The sequence below is a fragment of the Heterocephalus glaber genome, unplaced genomic scaffold, assembly GCF_053883595.1.
Source record: "Heterocephalus glaber isolate CG9 unplaced genomic scaffold, H.glaber_assembly_v1.0 deba00001615, whole genome shotgun sequence".
NCBI lineage: Eukaryota > Metazoa > Chordata > Mammalia > Rodentia > Bathyergidae > Heterocephalus > Heterocephalus glaber.
In genome coordinates this window covers 292,641-309,682 of record NW_028258386.1, presented here as the reverse complement: position 1 = coordinate 309,682, position 17,042 = coordinate 292,641, and the positions used below count along the sequence as shown (strand labels likewise).

The window sequence follows — 17,042 nt, the reverse complement described above, 5'->3', positions numbered from 1 at the left end:
GACTTCTTCCACTTCTTTGTGAACTAGTTTCAAAGCAAGCTGGATGAACTGGTCAAAGCTGAGCTCTGCTCAGTGCATTTATCCAGGTGCCAGCTGAGGGCAACAGGACAGAAGAAGTTCTGTGACAGCAGAACAAGGGACGTGGCCTCTGCCCGCGTCCCACTAGCCGGGCCCTGCTACCTGAGCTTCCAGTTCACAGCACCTCCCTCCTCTTCTGCTCTGCTCTGCCTGCAGTGATTCCCGAAAGTGCTTCCCAGATGGCTGCTGCTGTTGCTGCAACTCCGTCCTCTTAGGTTTCCAGAGACTAAGCTGCAGCCTGGACCACGCTCCTGTGTGGATGCGCTGCTGGGCGGGGGGGGGGGGGGTCCCATCTGTCACGGGACTGGCAGGGGTGCTGCCCCGGCCGCTCCTTGGCACCTCCCTGTGCTTCCCTCTGGTCTGGCTCTGCGTCCTTCAGGGCTGGGTTTGGTGTGTTGACCACTAATCGCCCACCTTGCTCTGTGGCCTGCACCTGGGGAAGAGCTGACTCTCCCCATGCCGGTGGCCTTGTACTATGTACGCACTGGGGCCCCGTGCCGTGCTTCCACCACACATACACTGACTCAGAGCACATGGTATATGTGTTGAGCAGGTCCACACACTGCCTCTTCGAGGTCCCACAGCAGGTGGGGAAACACAGGGCTGTTGGGAGCCATCACACTGAGTGGCTGGGGAGTCCTGGAGGCTGAGGTCAGGAAGGGTGGGGGCAGGCTCAGCGGACAACAGTACAGGTGGATGCTAAGGGTGGGTGGGAAGGTGGCGGTGGGCGCATGTCTAGAGAGGCAGCGCTGTGACCTGTGGCCTGAGATCTGCGGTGTCTCTTATTTGCCCCCTGTAGACATCAGAAATCCATGTCGCCGGGTGGTAAGAACCCCAAGTCTCTGCTGGGCCTCTCCAGGGTGCAGCCATGGGGGACCTCAGGGTAGCAGAGAGGCTGTCAAGCAGCCTGTCCCCCCGAGTGGTGACAGCACCACCCACCCCGTGTCAGTGTCATCACTCGGTGCCATGGCTATATTGGTGGTGGGCAGTGGTTTCCCTCTGTGACTTTATCTCGGATGCCGGTACATGGGCACACGCATCTCAGTTCTTTCCCCTTCCCACGCACCCTCCCTCCCTTCCACACTTGACCCCTTCCCTCGTGCAAGAGCTCTGTCTCCTTCCTCCTGTTGTCTGTCTTTTATTTTGCTTCCTAGTTTATATACGTTGAATTTTGAGCTGCATTTTCCTGATGATTCCTGCTTAGCCGTTTTGAAATCCTCTGGGACTTTTAGCCAGGACATTTGTCCATCCATCTATCCATCAGTCCTATATCAGGGACTTCCGGCTCTATGAGTGGCTACAAGTCCATCCCCAGCCTGTGCTCTGTCCCACTCCGCTGAGGTTAACCGTCCAGCTGTTCAGTCTGCTCCACAGTCTGGCCACCACCAGTGCACAATAGGTGACTTTCAGGGCATTCATGGCGTCGGCCCTCCCCACAGTCGATCACAGAGTGATCACCCAGAAACGCCGCACCCACCCCATACCCTGGGCACTACAACCCGACTCATGGGCCACAGTTGGTTCTTCCGTCGGTCTCCATGGTGGCTTCCTGCACCATTAGTGCTCTTAGATCATCCACGCTGCACTGTGAATCAGCACCTCCTTCGCTTTGGGCCACATGGCTGTCCTGGCGTGAGTGTCCCCAGTTTCCTGTCCAGGAAAGTGGCAATGTTAGAAGCCTTTGTGTGCTGGGTGTGGTGGCACACACCCATAATCCCAGCATTTGGGAGGCTGAGGCAGGAGGATCATCACTGGCTGGAGGCCAGCCTGGGGTATACAGTGAGCTCAAGTCCAGCCTCCACTAGATAGTAAGATCTTGTCTAACAAAAGCCTTTGTGTGACACCTGTCTTCCTGGGCCTGCTCGGAGGGGCACAGGTGCCGGTCACATGACAGCCCTGGACCCCTGGAGGAGGTACCGCACCTTTTTTCTGGACAGCATCACAAGTCCTGTCTCTTAAAAAATAAAATTAAAGAAATAAAATAAAATCACTGCACCTCGAACACCCCATGTCATGGTAGGAAGCTTCCAGTTTGTCTTCTGCTTGCAGCAACACTTGTCATCTATCCCATGACAGTGTCCTCTTGGGGTGACATGGTGTTGCACTCAGTTTTGATCTTGCATTTCCTTGGAGCTAACAGCGGGGGGCCCTTTCCCAGCTCTCTGCCATCTGGGCACCCACATAGGAGCAAAGTCCAGCCCGTTGCCTGTGCTGTGCCAGGCTCGCTTCCTGTCTCAACCACTCTGTGCCCTCAGAAACATGCTGTGGGGTGGCATGGGGCAGAACCCAGGGCCCTGCTGGGCTGACCTGTCCCTGCCCCAACAGTGTCCCCTGAGGCACGAATGCTCTGAAGTTTGATGACATCTAGTTTATTGGTGTTGCATCCCAGCAAGATTTTCCTGGCCCCTGTCGCAGAAACTCATCTTTCTCCTTGAGTTTTAGGGTTTCAGTGGCTGGTGCAGCTCAGTGGGGAGCTCTTGCCTGGCACAGGCTGGGCCCTGGGCTCCATGCAGCACCACAAACAAAGAGTAGTGTGTGGCCTCCTGAGCTCCTCCGCACGTGGGCTTCCGGGTGGTGCAGAGACCCCTCCTTGCTGTGGGGTGTTCCTGGCCCTGTCAGTGAGGGTGGACCTGCCTCATCCTCACCCCACCGATGGATGGCACAGCTGCAGCCCTGATCCTGAGCCATACATAAGTCCTGGCATCTGGGAGCCTGGGGCTTCCTGCTCTGTCCCTCCTTTCCATGCCATCTGAGCTGTCCTGGGTCCCCTGCATATTAGGGTCCACTTGTCATTTTCTGCAAGGAAGGACAGCTTGGGACCTTGATGGCAGCTGAGACCCCATGTGTCCCTCTGGGTGCCCTGACTTCCCAACCTGAAGCTTCATGCTGTCCATGTGGCCGACAGAACTCTGCACCCGAGGTCACTTTCAGAGTCTTGGGGATATGGAAGGCCACAGAGGGCATGTGTTGGGATGGCTCCTGGCCTGAGTGCCATACGTGTGGCATAGCCAGGTCCTGGTCAGTGGGACCCCAGGGTCCAGCATGGCATCAGTGGCATCCTGGCCACTCTTCCATTGTTGGCCCAGAGAATGGAGGTGGCACAGCCCAGAGAGCCGGCATGGGCTGGAAAGGTACCAGGGTCAGGTACTGTCCCCGGGAGGTCCCTGCCCTGCTGCCAGAAGCTGGGCAGTCCCGAGAGCTGAAGGCTGCTGGACCCCAGATGTCCCCCAGGGAAGGCGGGCTCACACTCAGAGACACACCTGAGGGTCTCACCCACCACAGTCCAGCAGCCTCTCTGTCTAGGTGCTGTTGTGGCCATGTGCTCTCCAGCATGCACAACAGAGCCATTAAAAATACAGCTGAAGATCACAGGATGAATTAGAAGTTTATAATCTTGTGCAGCCACACAGGACTCACAGGCCAGGGAGACACAGAAACGAAGACCCCTGAAGCACAGCCTGGGCCACCCGATGGATGGTCTGCACACCTCGGGCAGGTGTTTGTGTCACCAGCGTGAGCAGAAGGGACAGAGACGGAGCAATGTGGCCCTGTCAAACACAGGCACCTTTCCAGGGGACAGGGGCTCATGTGACACCTCGGCCCTACCCGGGGCCTGTGAGGTTGGGTCAGATTGCACAGACGGCTGGGGAAGTATTGGGCACTGTGGGGCAGCCCTGCCCATCTCAAGCCCTGCCCCTCTCACAAACATGCACACACACACACATGCATACACATGCACACCACACACACGCACGTGCACCGCCCACCCCACTCAGCTTCTTAGCTACTCCTGTCCCTCAGGCCCCAGCATGTGCTGTCCCTGTCTGGGCCTGAGTGTCTGTCACCTCTCTGGTGTCCCTCTGGCTGAGCCCCTCAGCTCCTCCACTTTGCTGCAGCTGCCACCCCCTGGCACAGCCTTGGCCCATGTCAAAACCCTCCCTCATGCCTCTCTCCCAGTCGTGAACCCTGGAGAGCAGAGCTGCGTCTCCTACACACACACACACACACACACACACACACACACACACACACACACACACACACAGCTCCTCAAGGCTGGTGCTGAGCTGCTGGAGATTGAGAACTGAGTAGGCCACAGGGTGGATGCGTACTGAGAACAGGCGCAAGACCTATCCGATTGCGACCTCCTTGGTGTCATCTTGCTGACTCCTTGGCCCAGCTGATGGAGGGAGGATCAATGGCGGAAGGTAGCACAGCGATCACTACGGCTCCTTGCCTTCCTTCTCCCTCCCTCTCCCGCTCACCCCAGGGCCCGCCTCCCCTGGTAGGGTGACTCGCGGCTCACTCTTCTCCTCTGTTACACGAAGGCCATGTTCTCAGGCCTGGGGGCTGAGGCAGGAGGATGGCAAGTTCAAGCCCAGCCTGGGCAACTAAATAAGACCCTGTCACTAAATTTGAAAAGGGCTGTGGCTGTAGCTCAGGGTGAAGGCCTTGGGTTCAGTCCCTAGGACTGAAAAAAAAACAAAGTGAGTAAATTGAAAGGAAGAAGTTTGTGTGTCTTTAGGGAAGGAAATTTCCGGTTTCTCACTCTCCTGTCACCAACACACGGCTGGACCAAGGGGGCACTAGGTCCAGGTCAGGGTTAGGGTCAAGGTCAGGCTCAGGCTCAGGGTCTGGGCAGGTGTGTCCCAATAGGTGGGCACGTGGGACTGGGTCCCCACAGCCCACATGTGCCCTGTCTGAGGCTGGGGCAGCTGTGCCTGTGGGTCACTGGCTTCCGGGTTTCAGGATTTCCACTCTGCCGTCACGAAGGCCCTGGACGATGTGGAGGATGTGCGGGCCCAGGAGGAGCTTCGGCGGGGCCTGGACGAGCTGCCTGCCATCCACACGCTGCACCAGGGCATCCTGCAGGAGCTGGAGCAGCGGCTGGGTGACGGGTGTGTTCAAGCCCTGGAAGGGATGGAGGGGACTCACACAGGGGTGGCACGAAGCATGCAGGGAGGCCTGTCATCCACACGGGGAGCTGGCTGTGCGGTGGGGAGGGGACCGCAGGCCAGGTCCCCACTGTCACTCATGTCCTGGCCCTGTCCTGCATAGGGAGGGCCCATTTCGGGTGGCCAGCACCTTCCTGGCCCGAGAGCAGGAGTTTGAGCACCATGCAGCACTGGTCCTGCACTTTGACCGCAGCCTGGCTCTGCTCGCCCAGACCTGCGCCCGCTGTCCCCACCTGGCTGCCGCGGTCCATGACTTCGAGGTGGGTCCCTGAGGACAAGTGGGGATCTGGCCAGAGGGGCAGGCAGGTGGCCCTAGGACAGGGCCCTGAATCCCAGGAGGGTCGTGGGGCCTCTTTTCCTGCCCAGACAGGGAAATCATCCCTGAGGTTACTACGTGGTCCCAGTTCCCAGCCAGGAAAGGGGAGCATGTGGCTGTCCCCAGCATAAGGAGAGGGGACCAGGGGAGGCAGTTGCAGAGTCACAGCAGGGCGGGCAGGGCCTGGCTCAGGGGTTCAGGAGGGAATATGGGTGGGATGTCTGACCCCCAAATCCCTCTCAACAGCAGCGGGGTGGCCGGCAGGTGAAGCAGCAGCTGCTGGCAGTGGTGCGGCGCCCGCTCCAGTACCATGCTCTCCTCACAGGTGGGCATGGGGGCATGGGGGTACTCGAGGTGACCCTGATGTCCCAGGTCCTCCCCTCCCCAGCACTGTCCCTACCCTGCCCCTCAGGATGCCCACCCAATGTTGGACTCCAGACCTTCTCGACCACCGTCTCCACATGGAAAAAGAGCCTGCCCTGGGGGGTGGACAGAGGCCCACATGGGGTGCACATGCCATTTCCCAGGCTGTGACTCACACAGGAGGGCCAGGCACAGGGGACCTGTTCATGGTTCCATGCATACTTGTTGAGCACCTAGTGTGTGCCCCTCCCAGGCTGATGCTGGAGATAGACCTGTGCCCGAGCAAAGCCATACCCAGATGGCCACAGTGCCTCCAGTTAAGGAAACCCAGTTGGGTTGGGACAGGGCACAGGTGCCCACATTAGGCACCGAGGGCAGAGAAGCTCCCTGAGGAGAGCAGCGCTCAGTGGGATCTCAGGGCTGCAGGGGAACCCAGGAGAGGGTGCCAGGTAGAGGAGGAGCACCTGCCAAGGCCCTGGGACAGGGACATGTGAGGGCCAGAGTGGACAGAATGGGTGAGAGATGGGCAGCAGTTTGTCATCTCTGCCCCCTAGAGACCGTGAGGGTGGGCACCCAGCAGGGCCAGTGGACATGGCCTAGTGACTGAATGGCCAGCAGTAATGGCCTGGGGTTGTGGTCGGTGGATGTCAACAGGGGCCATGCTGACCCCTGGCTCCTTCCACCCCAGACTATCTGAACAACCTCTGTCCGGACTCAGCCGAATACAATGACACACAAGGTGAGTCCCTTGGGGACCAGGAGATGGGGACATGATTCTCTCGGCCCCTCCCACTCTTGGGCACTGCACAGTCCCCAAGCCCAGGACATGGCCCCTCCCCTAGCCAGGTGGGTCAAAGTCACCTCTGGGGAGCTCCGGGGTGGGCTGGTGTCCCCACGTGGTTCAGGGTAGAGTGGCACCAGGTCACCCAGCCTCTATGTCCCTGTGTGGCCTGCTAGGGGTCCCTCTGTGACATCATCAGTTTATAGCTGGGGAAACTGAGGCAGAGTGGTCAGATCACTGTGGGGTCTCTTAGGTGGCTGTGGCAAAGCTGGAGTTGAGGTCAGTGCCACACCCCTATGGGGCCCATAGGGACCTGCCAGCTGGGGGTGACACCGATGGGCCAATGACAGCTGTGCTCTGTCCCCCACAGGTGCGCTCACACTCATCTCCACAGTCACTGACCGTGCCCACGACGGCATGGAGCAGGGGGTGAGTTGGCCGTCTACCCTTTCCCGGGCCTGCCTCTGCTGTGTGACCTGCTGGGTGCCTCTCTGAGCTTCTGCCCCACCATCTGCACTTTGAGGGCTGTGGACTCCTCCAAGGCCCAAGGTGTCCCAGCACCCCTGGGGTCGGGGTTCTGGCTCCAGGCCCAGGAATCGCGTCTTTAGGAGATACCCAATTAACCTCACACCCGCTGATGCATGAGACCCACAGCTCCCTGGGATACATGTTCTGTGGCTCATTGAGCCTCATTGGTGCTCCCTGGCTCTGGAGGGTGGCCAACCTCACCCACATCCAGCTGCATTCTGAGGTCACCATGGCTACCTGTGTGTGCATGTCCACCACCCCACTGAGCTGTGATACAAAGGCTGCCATGGAGGATGAGGACAAGTCCTCACCTGGGCCGAGATCAGTGGTGGTGGTGGTCTTACTGCAGCAGGCATGGTGGGTAGCTGTGGTGCACACTGAGTGAAGAGAAGGGTGGCAGCACCAGGTCTTGGGCATCTCCTGTGTGCCAGGCCTTGGGCTGTGTTGGGGATGAGAAACAGAGGTGGTAAGACACATTCTAGCCTGGAAGTCACAGCTCATCTTGAACACTTTCCCATCCCTGGGAACTAAACACCTGACACCCTCACCTTAAAAGAGATGGATTTTGTTCACAGTTTCAGTGAGTTCAGTCCATGATTGGCCAGCTCCAAGGCAGGAACAGTATGGTGAAAGGGGCTGGCAGAGGAAAATTGATCACCTCATGGTGGCCAGGAAGCAAAGAGAGAAGCATCCAGGGACAAGAACACACCCTTTCAGGTCACGCCCTTGTGCCCACCTCAGATCAGACCCCACCTCCTAACAGCAGGGTCAGCCATTGTCTTATTAATTTTCTCTGTGCTGAGACAAAATACCCACAAGTTAATGGAGGAAAGGTTTATTTCAGCTCATGGTTCATAGAGGTTTCAGTCCATAGTCAGCTGGCTCTAGGGGACAGTGGCAGAGAGGCATTGTAGAGGAGAAACAGTCCATGGCAGGGCAGACAGGATACAGTGAAGCAGCAGCAGCAGCAGCACTGAGCCTGCCTTTCTCTTTTATCCCATCCAAGCTACAAACCTTTTAGATGGTGCTGCCCACACCCAGGGTGGGTGTTCTATCTTCAGTAAATCCATTCAGCCATACCTAGAACTATACTAATTCCAATCAGTAGACTAAATTTAGTACCACACACCCTTAACCCCAATATTACACACCCTAGATTAAGCCAGCTCCAAAAGGCCCCACCTATTAGTGCACAAGTCTTTGGAGAGATGTCTAGATACAAGCCATAGCAGTTGTGGATTCATCCATAGACAAATTCACTGATGAGCACAGCACCCCATGGTCCAGTCTCCTTCCATGCATGTCAGACTTCTGGGGAACACTGAGACCTAAACCACAAGAGCTCCCTGTGCAGTGGCAGTAGATACCATAGGTGGGGGAAATAACCACAGCCAATGTCATAAGAGGGTGAGTTTGAGAAAGGGGAATCCCTCAGAGCTGGGACAGAAAGGCCAGTGTCCCTACCATCAAGGGAGGTCTGAGACCTCCAGGGGGTTCTGATGTGTTGACCCCAGTCTGGGCAGCGGAAGGAAATGGGAAACCACAGGGCCACCCAGAATGAGGTGGGACAGAGCTGGGGACAAAGGGGGAGGTGGTATGGTCGGAGACAGGGACAATACACAGAGTTCACAGGGTGAGTCAAAACCGTTGTTGTCATCTGGTCTTCTCCCTGCCCCTGACGTTAGTTGGCTCCCTGCTCTGTTGCTCTGACAGCCTGTACCCACCTCAAGATTCTTCCTTCAAAGTGGCCCCTAATAGGAGCTTCTGAACTGTGCCCTGCAGTAACATTCTCCCTCCAACAGGGCTGCTCCTGCTGCTCCAAAGAGGCCTTGGGCCAAGAAAGGGTGTTTATGTTGAGATTGTGTGAGTGTTTGTGTTTCTGTGCCTGGCTTCATGTTCCACCATGTTGTCACCAGAGACAGAATTCCGTTCTTTTTTATGGCTGAGTAGTACTCCAGTGTATATGTGTATATGCCATGTTTTCTTCTTACATTTATCAGTTGATGGACACTCATGTTATTTTCATCTCTTGGCTACTGTGCACAGGACCATAATGAACATGTCTCTCTCACACACTGATTTCCTGTGCTTTGGATGTGCACCCAGTAGTAGGATTGCTGCATCCTGTGGAAGTTGTATTCTCAGTGTTTTGAGGACCCTGGTGCTGATTTCTGTGTGCAAGGGTACCCCCTCTGTACCAACACCCCAATCTCCAGTCTTTCTAACAGTGGCCCCTCACCGGGGTAAGGTAGTGTCCCGTGTGTCTGATCTGCAGATGTGGAGGTGTTTGTGTGAACCTGGTGCACACCCACTTTTGAGAAATGTCTCTTCAGCTCCTCTGCCCACTTTTTAAGTGAGTTTTTTGTTCTTTGCTTTTTATCTGTGACCTCGGGCCTCTCTCACCCCCAGGCCAGAGGTCATATGCACAGCCCACAGGGTCCAACTGCCATATCAACACTCCTATATGTCCATGCCGCCTGCTCTCCACTCACGCAACACGCATGCATCCTCAGCCCTGTACCCTGGTTCTGTGCCCACGTCTGAGGAGTCCTTGCTGTGTGGATGTGGGGGTCTGCAGTCAGCCACGGTGATCACTGTGCAAATCCTTGACAGGTCCTCCAGGGATCTGAGCAGCTGGACCATCTGTTCCACTAGAGGACACTGTGGGCAGAACGACACTGAAGGCCACTGTCCCACAGATTCCCTGGGCTTTTCTTGGTGTCCTGCCCCAGGACTCTTGCAGGATTCCACTGGAGACACCACGTTACCCTTGGTCCACATATGTCCTTAGGCTCCCAGAGGCCCCTGACTGTGGTGCCGTGGCATTGCAGGCTGGGGCCCTTGCCCTGCAGCTGGCTGCTGCTGGGGTCCGTCCAGTGTTTTCCTTGTGGTTGGACTGGGCTGTGCAGGTTTGGCAGGGAGAGCAGGGCAGACGTGACCTCATGAGGCCCATGCAGGCTCGTCCTGGTGACACGCCTGCGCTGTCGGTGTCAGCCGGCTCCTGGCCCAGGTGCTGTGCATCCAGTCTCTGCTGTGTAAGGTCTCACTACGTGGTGGCCACTGTTGCTCCCTTTGGAAAAAGTCTCAGCACACAATGTCATTCTTGGTGCAGCCCGTGCACCTCCTTTCCTGCCATCTGAGCGCCCCCTGGTGATCACTGTGAAGCTCTGCATGGGGTATGTCTGCCCTCCTGGATTACAGCGCCCAAGGGCTCAGAATCAGGCAGTCCCTTGGGTCAGCGTGGATTCAAGGAGAGTTATTTATACTTGGTATGAAATCCCACGCTGCACCATTTATCTTACTTCCCAGCTGGATCTGGGTCCTGGCCCTCGGGTGTGCTGTCCGATGGCTTCTGTTCCTCTCACATCCTATCTACACCAATTGGATGGGATGTTTTGAGCACTTCCTGACTTCTGCCTCATTCACCGGGTGCATTTCCTCTTCCTGGCTGAGAACCAGCCATGGGTCCCAGGGTTCCTGGTTCCTCCACAGGAACAGTGGTGTTCGAAACAGAGATTAGGGTCTTGGTATGTCCCTATTTGTGGGAATCCTTTCTTTTTGGCTCTCTCAGTTGACAGCACAAAGAAACACGTGTGTTTTCTAACACATTTGTTATGGCCCATATCTCATGTGCCCCCAGCATCTCCTGTACTCAGAGGTGGGGCTTGTGGCAGGTGATTAGACTACAGGCACCACAGCTGTCTTGGTGTTAGGAAGCCAGGCCTGGTAGGAAGAGGTGGGCACTGGGGCATGGTTTGGAAGGGTGCTTCTCCTTCCCCAGCTCCTCCCTTCCCTCTCTGCTTCCTGTCTGCCATGCCATTAGCCATTCTCCTCTACCAGGCCCTTCCACCATCCACACCTTCCTGCCTAGAGCTGGCTGACCATGTAGGGCCTGAGATTTCTGAAACCATGAGCCAAAATAATCCTCTCCTTTAAAGTGTGGGTGTCAGGTACTGCATCTCAGCGCTGAAGTGACACTGTATGTGCACCTCACATATCTGTAGACATGATACATAGCCCACTGTGTACATGTTAAGCTAACGAGGTGATTGTACCTGTGTTTCTGACTGGACTTAGTACCCCTCAGGCGATTCCAGCCCCCTCCCCTGCCAATCAGCAGCCCCCACCTGGCAACTACAAGCCTGCCTCCCACCACCTCTCCCCTTTACCTAATTGTCCTTTGATCTCCATTTTTGAAGGCTATTTTTCTTGGGTATAAAAACCTAGGCTGGCTCATTTTTCTCTTGCACTTCGAAGATGCCAGCCCCTGTCTCTGCCTTACCTGATGTCTAATACCAAGTCTGTCATCTGCTTGTCTTCATCCTTCCTTCCATTGTGTGTTCCTCTTTCCTGCTGCTTTCAAGACCATAGTTTTATTGCACTTTTGGGAGCTCACCGGGTGTGTGAGCATTGTGCAGGGAGGGCAGTGTCAAGCCTGCTGTAACCCTCAGGCTTGTTTGCTGGGCTGTGGTCTGTCATTCATTAACTTCAGAAAGTTCTCATCCACACTCCATCCTTCTTTCCTCAAACTCTTATTGCCCCCAGTATGTGGTTGGGACAAACTCTGCCAAACTGTCTTCAAGGTCTTTGATTCTTTCTTCAGATGTGTTCCATTGCTGCTAAGCCTGTCAGAGGAGTTCTTTCTTCTGCTACTGCAGGGTTATTTAATGTTAACTTTTCCTTTGACGTCTGTCATGGTTTCCATCACTGAGATTCACAGCCTTTCCTGACTGGTCTGTCCCCTACCAGATCCCTCACGTTTTAATTGCTGTCACCATAAAGTCCTTGCCTGACGGTTCCTACAGTGGTCCCCTCATGTTCTGAATTTGTTGAGTCCTTTATCCCTTGAGAATGACTTAGGTTTCTTTTTCTCTCTTGTGTCTCTGTGTCCCTCTAAATTTTGATTGAATGCCAGGTGTCTGCATAGAAGCTAGGTGGAAACGGAGGGGAACAGTTGTGCCTGTTTCTGGCTGGCTGCTTTGGCAGGTGGAGTCAGTCTGGACCAGGGTTGAGCCCGGTCCCTGTCCAGACCTTCAGAGTCCCTGTCCTGCCCACTGCACCCTTAGCCTCTGGCCCTGTCACCTGTAGTCACCTGTGCTGTCTGCAGAGCCTGCCGTGCTGGGACTCCTCACAGCCCTGGCCCCAGGAAGTCTCTTCGTGCATTGCTGCCCCTTCTCCTGTGGCCTCTGCTTGTAACCCGCTGCCCCCAGGGCCACACTCTGCACTGGCCTGTGGCCAGCCATGGACTGGCCTCTGCACATCCCCACTGTAGCTGTCCTCCATGGCACTGGTGACAGTGACAGGCTGGGCCCAGAGCTCCCCTCCCCAGTGCTGGCTTCTGCCCTTTCTCAGAAACAGAGGTGTCACCCGAGCTCTGGGGTGGGATGGTGGGGTAGAGCCATGGGCGGCTCTTCCTGGCACCGGCCCCACCCCACCTTCCCCGTGAGCTGAAGGTCCTGTCTGTTGCCAGCACCCACATCGATCACCTCCTGACCCTTACGGCCTTGTGAACCTTTCCACGCTCTCTTCTTAGCCCTCATCACCGCCCCTTCCTCCTGGCATCACCAAAGCTGCGATGCTCAGCTGTCTCCCGTTTCCACGCAGGGGCCTTGTCGGTCCTGGAATGCAGCCAGCTGGCCACCCGTGGGCATGGGGAAGTTGGGGTGTGCAGAGCACGAGGCATTTCTACTGTTGGGTGGCAGCCACATCCAGGACTCTGTTTTGTGGCAATGGTGTGGCTGCTGGACATTTTTCTGTGCATTTTCTCCCTGAAACCGGTGGCGAGGATGTCAAGGCGGTGTCCCCACAGTCTCATCCTTCGTCGGTGCCTTTGGGAGGTGTGCAAGGTGTGACCTCTTCCGGACAGTGCTGTCTGGAAGGGCAGCGTGTCCCTTGACCTGTCTGTGTGACGCAGGGGGGGCCACCAGGGTCGGTTCTTGTTCTAGACAGGCAGCCCACATTTCCAGCCCTGAGGCCAGAGGAGGGTGGCCTCTCCTCCCTTGACATTGTTCCTGGGTTACCACTCCTTGGCCTCATCCTGGGCTGCTCCTCATAGGCTGCTGCTCCTCGTGGGCCTGACCGCCTCCCTCCCCTCCCCACCCGCCCACAGGAGAACCTGCAGAAGCTGGTCCACATCGAGCACAGCATCCATGGCCAGGGCGACCTCCTGCAGCCAGGCAGGGTGAGTGGGGCCGGGGGCTGTGGGGAGGCAGTGTTCCCAGCCACGTGGGCAGGTGTTGTGTCCCTGGGAGGGGGCAGAGGGCACAGAGACAGTTCCTGTAGGTTCTCCATCCCCCAAGAAGAGGAGGCTTCAAGTATTTTTAGTCCAGAGTTGCTGGGAGGCAGAAAACCATTTCTAGAGCCCAAACCCAGAAAGCGTCTTAAAAATCACTTTCGTTATGCACAGCCCAGAGCTGGGCGATGCTGGGCTCACGAGAAGCCCTGGGCTCCACCCCACACTGCAGAGAGAGGACAGAGAGAGAGAGAGACAGAAACAGAGACAGAGACACAGAGAGACATTCACTTACATTTTTGTCTTCCAATGGAAAACATACAATTCAGCTCAAAAACGGTCAGCAGTGTGATCTCTGTGGTTGGAACAAAGAGGGTGCCATGCAGTTTTTACTAATCGGCAGCGATCAGGCAGCCTTCGAGTAGTACTTGTCCTTGATGTCCCGGCCCTGACCACAGTTGGGAAACTGTTAACCACCGCTCAGTGTCCTCCAGGATGCAAGCCAAGGCCACTGTCCACACCTGCAGCTCCATTCCCAGGGAGCCTGGGAAGGACCCAGGATGGGGCCCCCTGGAGGCAGCAAGAGGACACCTAGTCCCCTGGGCTGGGGGCATCATGTCTCCCTGTCCCTCCTGGACCCCCTTCCCATCTCTGGGGCAGCAGGGACATCGGCTGGTCACAAGGTCAGCCTCTCTGTCTGCAGGAGTTCCTAAAGGAGGGGACGCTGATGAAGGTGCGTGGGAAGGACAGGCACCCCCGGCATCTGTTCCTGGTGAGTTTGCCCACATAGTCAAGGCCTGTGAGGAGGGCACAGGGTGGGACAGAGGGACAGAGCTGAGTCTCCAGTTTCGGCTTCCTGCACAGGTGAGTTTCCCGGAGGGCTGGGCTTGCAGCCACAGCCATTCCAGGGTTGTCACCAAGTTGTAACCAGGTTGTCCTCTGCATGGTGTTGAATGCAGTGGTGCTGAGGTTTACTTGCCGAGGTCCCTGCCTTCATACCTCAGGCATGGGCGTCACTGCTCCTGTGATGCAACAGAGGGCCAGGCCCAGGAGGGACAGTCAGTTACCCACCAGCCTCCTCTTCGGTGTAGATATGTTGGGGATGCCCATGCCTGTGGGGAGCCATGTCCACACTGGTGGCTGGTGACTGCTCTTTACCACAGCCCAGGACCCCGAGCCACCACGCCTCCCATCACCATAACTGACACTGACATGCAAAGCTCAGATCGCTTCTCTCTTCATGGCCCCAGCTATGGCCAGGTGTCCTGTGGCATTGGGCCTGTGCTGGCGCACAAGGGAGAAAGCGAGGGGCGGGGGGAGTCACTGGCCCTCTGAGGACTTGAACCCAGTGATCCAAGACCTCCCGCAGCCCCTTCTGCTAAAGAGGCCACCATCACCCAACAGCATCCTGGGCTGGGACCAGGTGTGGGACACATGGGCTGCCTGCCTCTGGGCACCTGTCTCTCTGCAGAGATGCAGGACTGGCAGAGTGGGGAGGGTGCTCCAAGGGGCCCCACACAGTAATAGGGTGCTGAGAGGTAAGCGGCAGGATACCCCTAGGAGCCGTGCATTTCTGATTTCTGGCATCTGCCACTGAGGAAGGGTCTCAGCAGGGACCGAGTGTGTGGAGCACAGAGGTCAGGACATGGTGTGTTTGGGGGACCTTCTCAATCTTAATGGGTCTTCAGGTCAGGTGCTCCAGGTCCCCATGCCACCCACACACACACACCAAGAGGCAGTGAGCAGGGGACAGGTCTTCAAGCCTGTGGGGCTGGGGTGTGGCTCAGGGGTGGGCACCTGCCCTTTGTGCCCAAGGCTCTGTGTTCCAGCCCCAGCACCACAGAAAAAGAAAGGGAAAAAAGCCACACATACGACAGAATTTGTCTTTCTCAAAGGTGCCAGTTTTGCTGGCTGTTGTGGCACACACCTGTAATTCCAGCTACTCTAAGAGGCTGAGGCAGGAGGATCACAAGCTCCAGCCCAGCCTGGGCAACTTAGCGACTTAGTGAGACCTGTTTCAAAATTAAAGAAGAAAAAGGGGTGGGGTATATAGCTCAGCACTTCCTGGCTTCATCCCCAGGATCAGAAAAAAGAAAAAAAAACCCAGTTTCCTAAACCAATCAGAACTGCAGCTCAGAGTTGGGGCACTGCCTGAGGACACGCAGGGCTTCGGGGACACTACAGCAGACGGCCCTCGCCCATTCCACAGGGTTCTCCTCCGCCCCGCCCACCCCCACATGGTACAGGCTGCTGGTAAAGATGGGTGCTGGGCACTGGGGGAGCTGGCAGAGACCTCAGGCTCCACGCATGCGCCATGCCTGCAGTGGAGGACAGGCACACCTGGGGTCTGCTAGGATCAGGTGCGGAGGCAGGTGCTCTGTTCAGGCTCAGGACACTGGGTAGGAGGATCGCACTGTCACCTGGCCCTGTGTGTGTGAGAACCTTCTAGCCGATGGAAGCCACTTCCTCCCACAGAGCTCTGTGGCCTTTGTTTCATCCCTCACCTGTGTGCACAGCAGTGGCCTTTAGTCTGCACCAACTGTGCATGCTGGGGAGGGAGCTCTGAGGACAGCTCAGGGCTCACCCCATCCCCAGGGATCCCCGGCAGTGAGAGCTCCTTCCACCCCAGCAACACTCATGTCCATCCTCACAGCATGTGTCACCGCCCCTGCCCCAGGTCACCATGTAAAACACCTGCAGCCTGAGACCCCTATGCCTGGCAGTCAGGTCCCTGCCCTGGCACCTGCCCTGTTCTGTGCATATGGACTAGTCCTATTGCTCAGAGAGACGTTGAGGTCACCCCACTGTCCTATGTCTCAGCAGCCTGTTCTGATTTTGGTTTTGGGGTTTTGTTGGACACAGGGCCTGGGATGCACGGCCCGTGCTGAGCCTGGCCCTCCCTGTCTGACGGTCCCGTCTGTAGATGAGTGACGTGCTGCTGTACACCCACCCTGAGAAGGACGGGAAGTACCGGCTCAAGAGCTCCCTGCCTGTGGCTGGTATGAAGGTGAGTCCGGCAGGAGACCCAGAGGTGGCACAGTGCCTGAGGTTGCCGCTCCTTGGAGCCTGGGCCCTGGAGCGGTGACATGGGGTGGAAATGAGGTGAGCAGGGGCTGGAGACAAGACCACACCGCATTGCCGTCCTCTCCACTGCATTCAAGCGCCATGTCGTGCGTCCTCCTCCAGGACTCTTTGCCTGTCCCTTCCCTGCCCAGCCCCTACAGTCCTTCCTGCTGCTGTGTGCAGCCCCTGTCCCCTGTCCTCCCCACAGCTGTGTATCCTTGGCCCACCCTGGGGCCAAGGCATCCTCCTCCCAGGCAGCCTGTGATGCTGTCTCTCCATCCCCTGTCAGTGGGTGTGTGGGCCACCCTTTGCCTGGTGGTTGTGACAGTGCTGCCATGGCCTTGAGCACACACAGGTGGCTCCACCCAGTGAGACTCGGGCCTGAGGAGACACTGAGGGCTGCAAGGGATTCTTGGGGAGCAAAAGGTGTGGGGACATTCATCTGGGTCTCACCTAAGAGGGGATGCCAAGGCTGACCACAGGGCTGAAGGTAGCTGTGATCCTGAGGGCAGTGAGGTGGTGAGGAGGCCGGGGCCCCTGCATGGTGCCACTCACCCCAGGAAACTGAGCAGGGAGGGGGGCTGCTGGAGATGGGGCCCAGCAGCCAGGTCCGGACCCCACGTCGCACAGGAGTGATGCTCCTGACCTCCTGAGGATGACCGAGAAGACAGCATTGTGTCCCTACTGAGGAAACTGAGGCTGCCAAGCATCTGTGTCAGGCCTGGC

The 17,042-nt window shown here is 57.0% G+C and overlaps 1 protein-coding gene across 4 annotated transcripts in view; it reads left to right on the top strand.

Annotated features, from left to right (window-relative positions):
• The window catches only part of Fgd5 (FYVE, RhoGEF and PH domain containing 5), a 66,075-nt gene that overhangs the window by 39,784 nt on the left and 9,249 nt on the right, over positions 1-17,042 (top strand). For 2 of the 4 annotated variants that reach the window (XM_004870480.4, XM_004870479.4), the window contains exons 6-13: positions 4,828-4,976; positions 5,137-5,293; positions 5,596-5,674; positions 6,401-6,451; positions 6,864-6,922; positions 13,131-13,202; positions 13,957-14,025; positions 16,177-16,260. In XM_004870480.4, the coding sequence (XP_004870537.2) occupies positions 4,828-4,976; positions 5,137-5,293; positions 5,596-5,674; positions 6,401-6,451; positions 6,864-6,922; positions 13,131-13,202; positions 13,957-14,025; positions 16,177-16,260 (720 nt within the window). Of the gene's footprint in view, positions 1-4,827; positions 4,977-5,136; positions 5,294-5,595; positions 5,675-6,400; positions 6,452-6,863; positions 6,923-13,130; positions 13,203-13,747; positions 14,026-16,176; positions 16,261-17,042 lie in introns of those variants that run through there. The other 2 variants (XR_015445669.1, XM_087196814.1) reach the window with 2 other exon arrangements.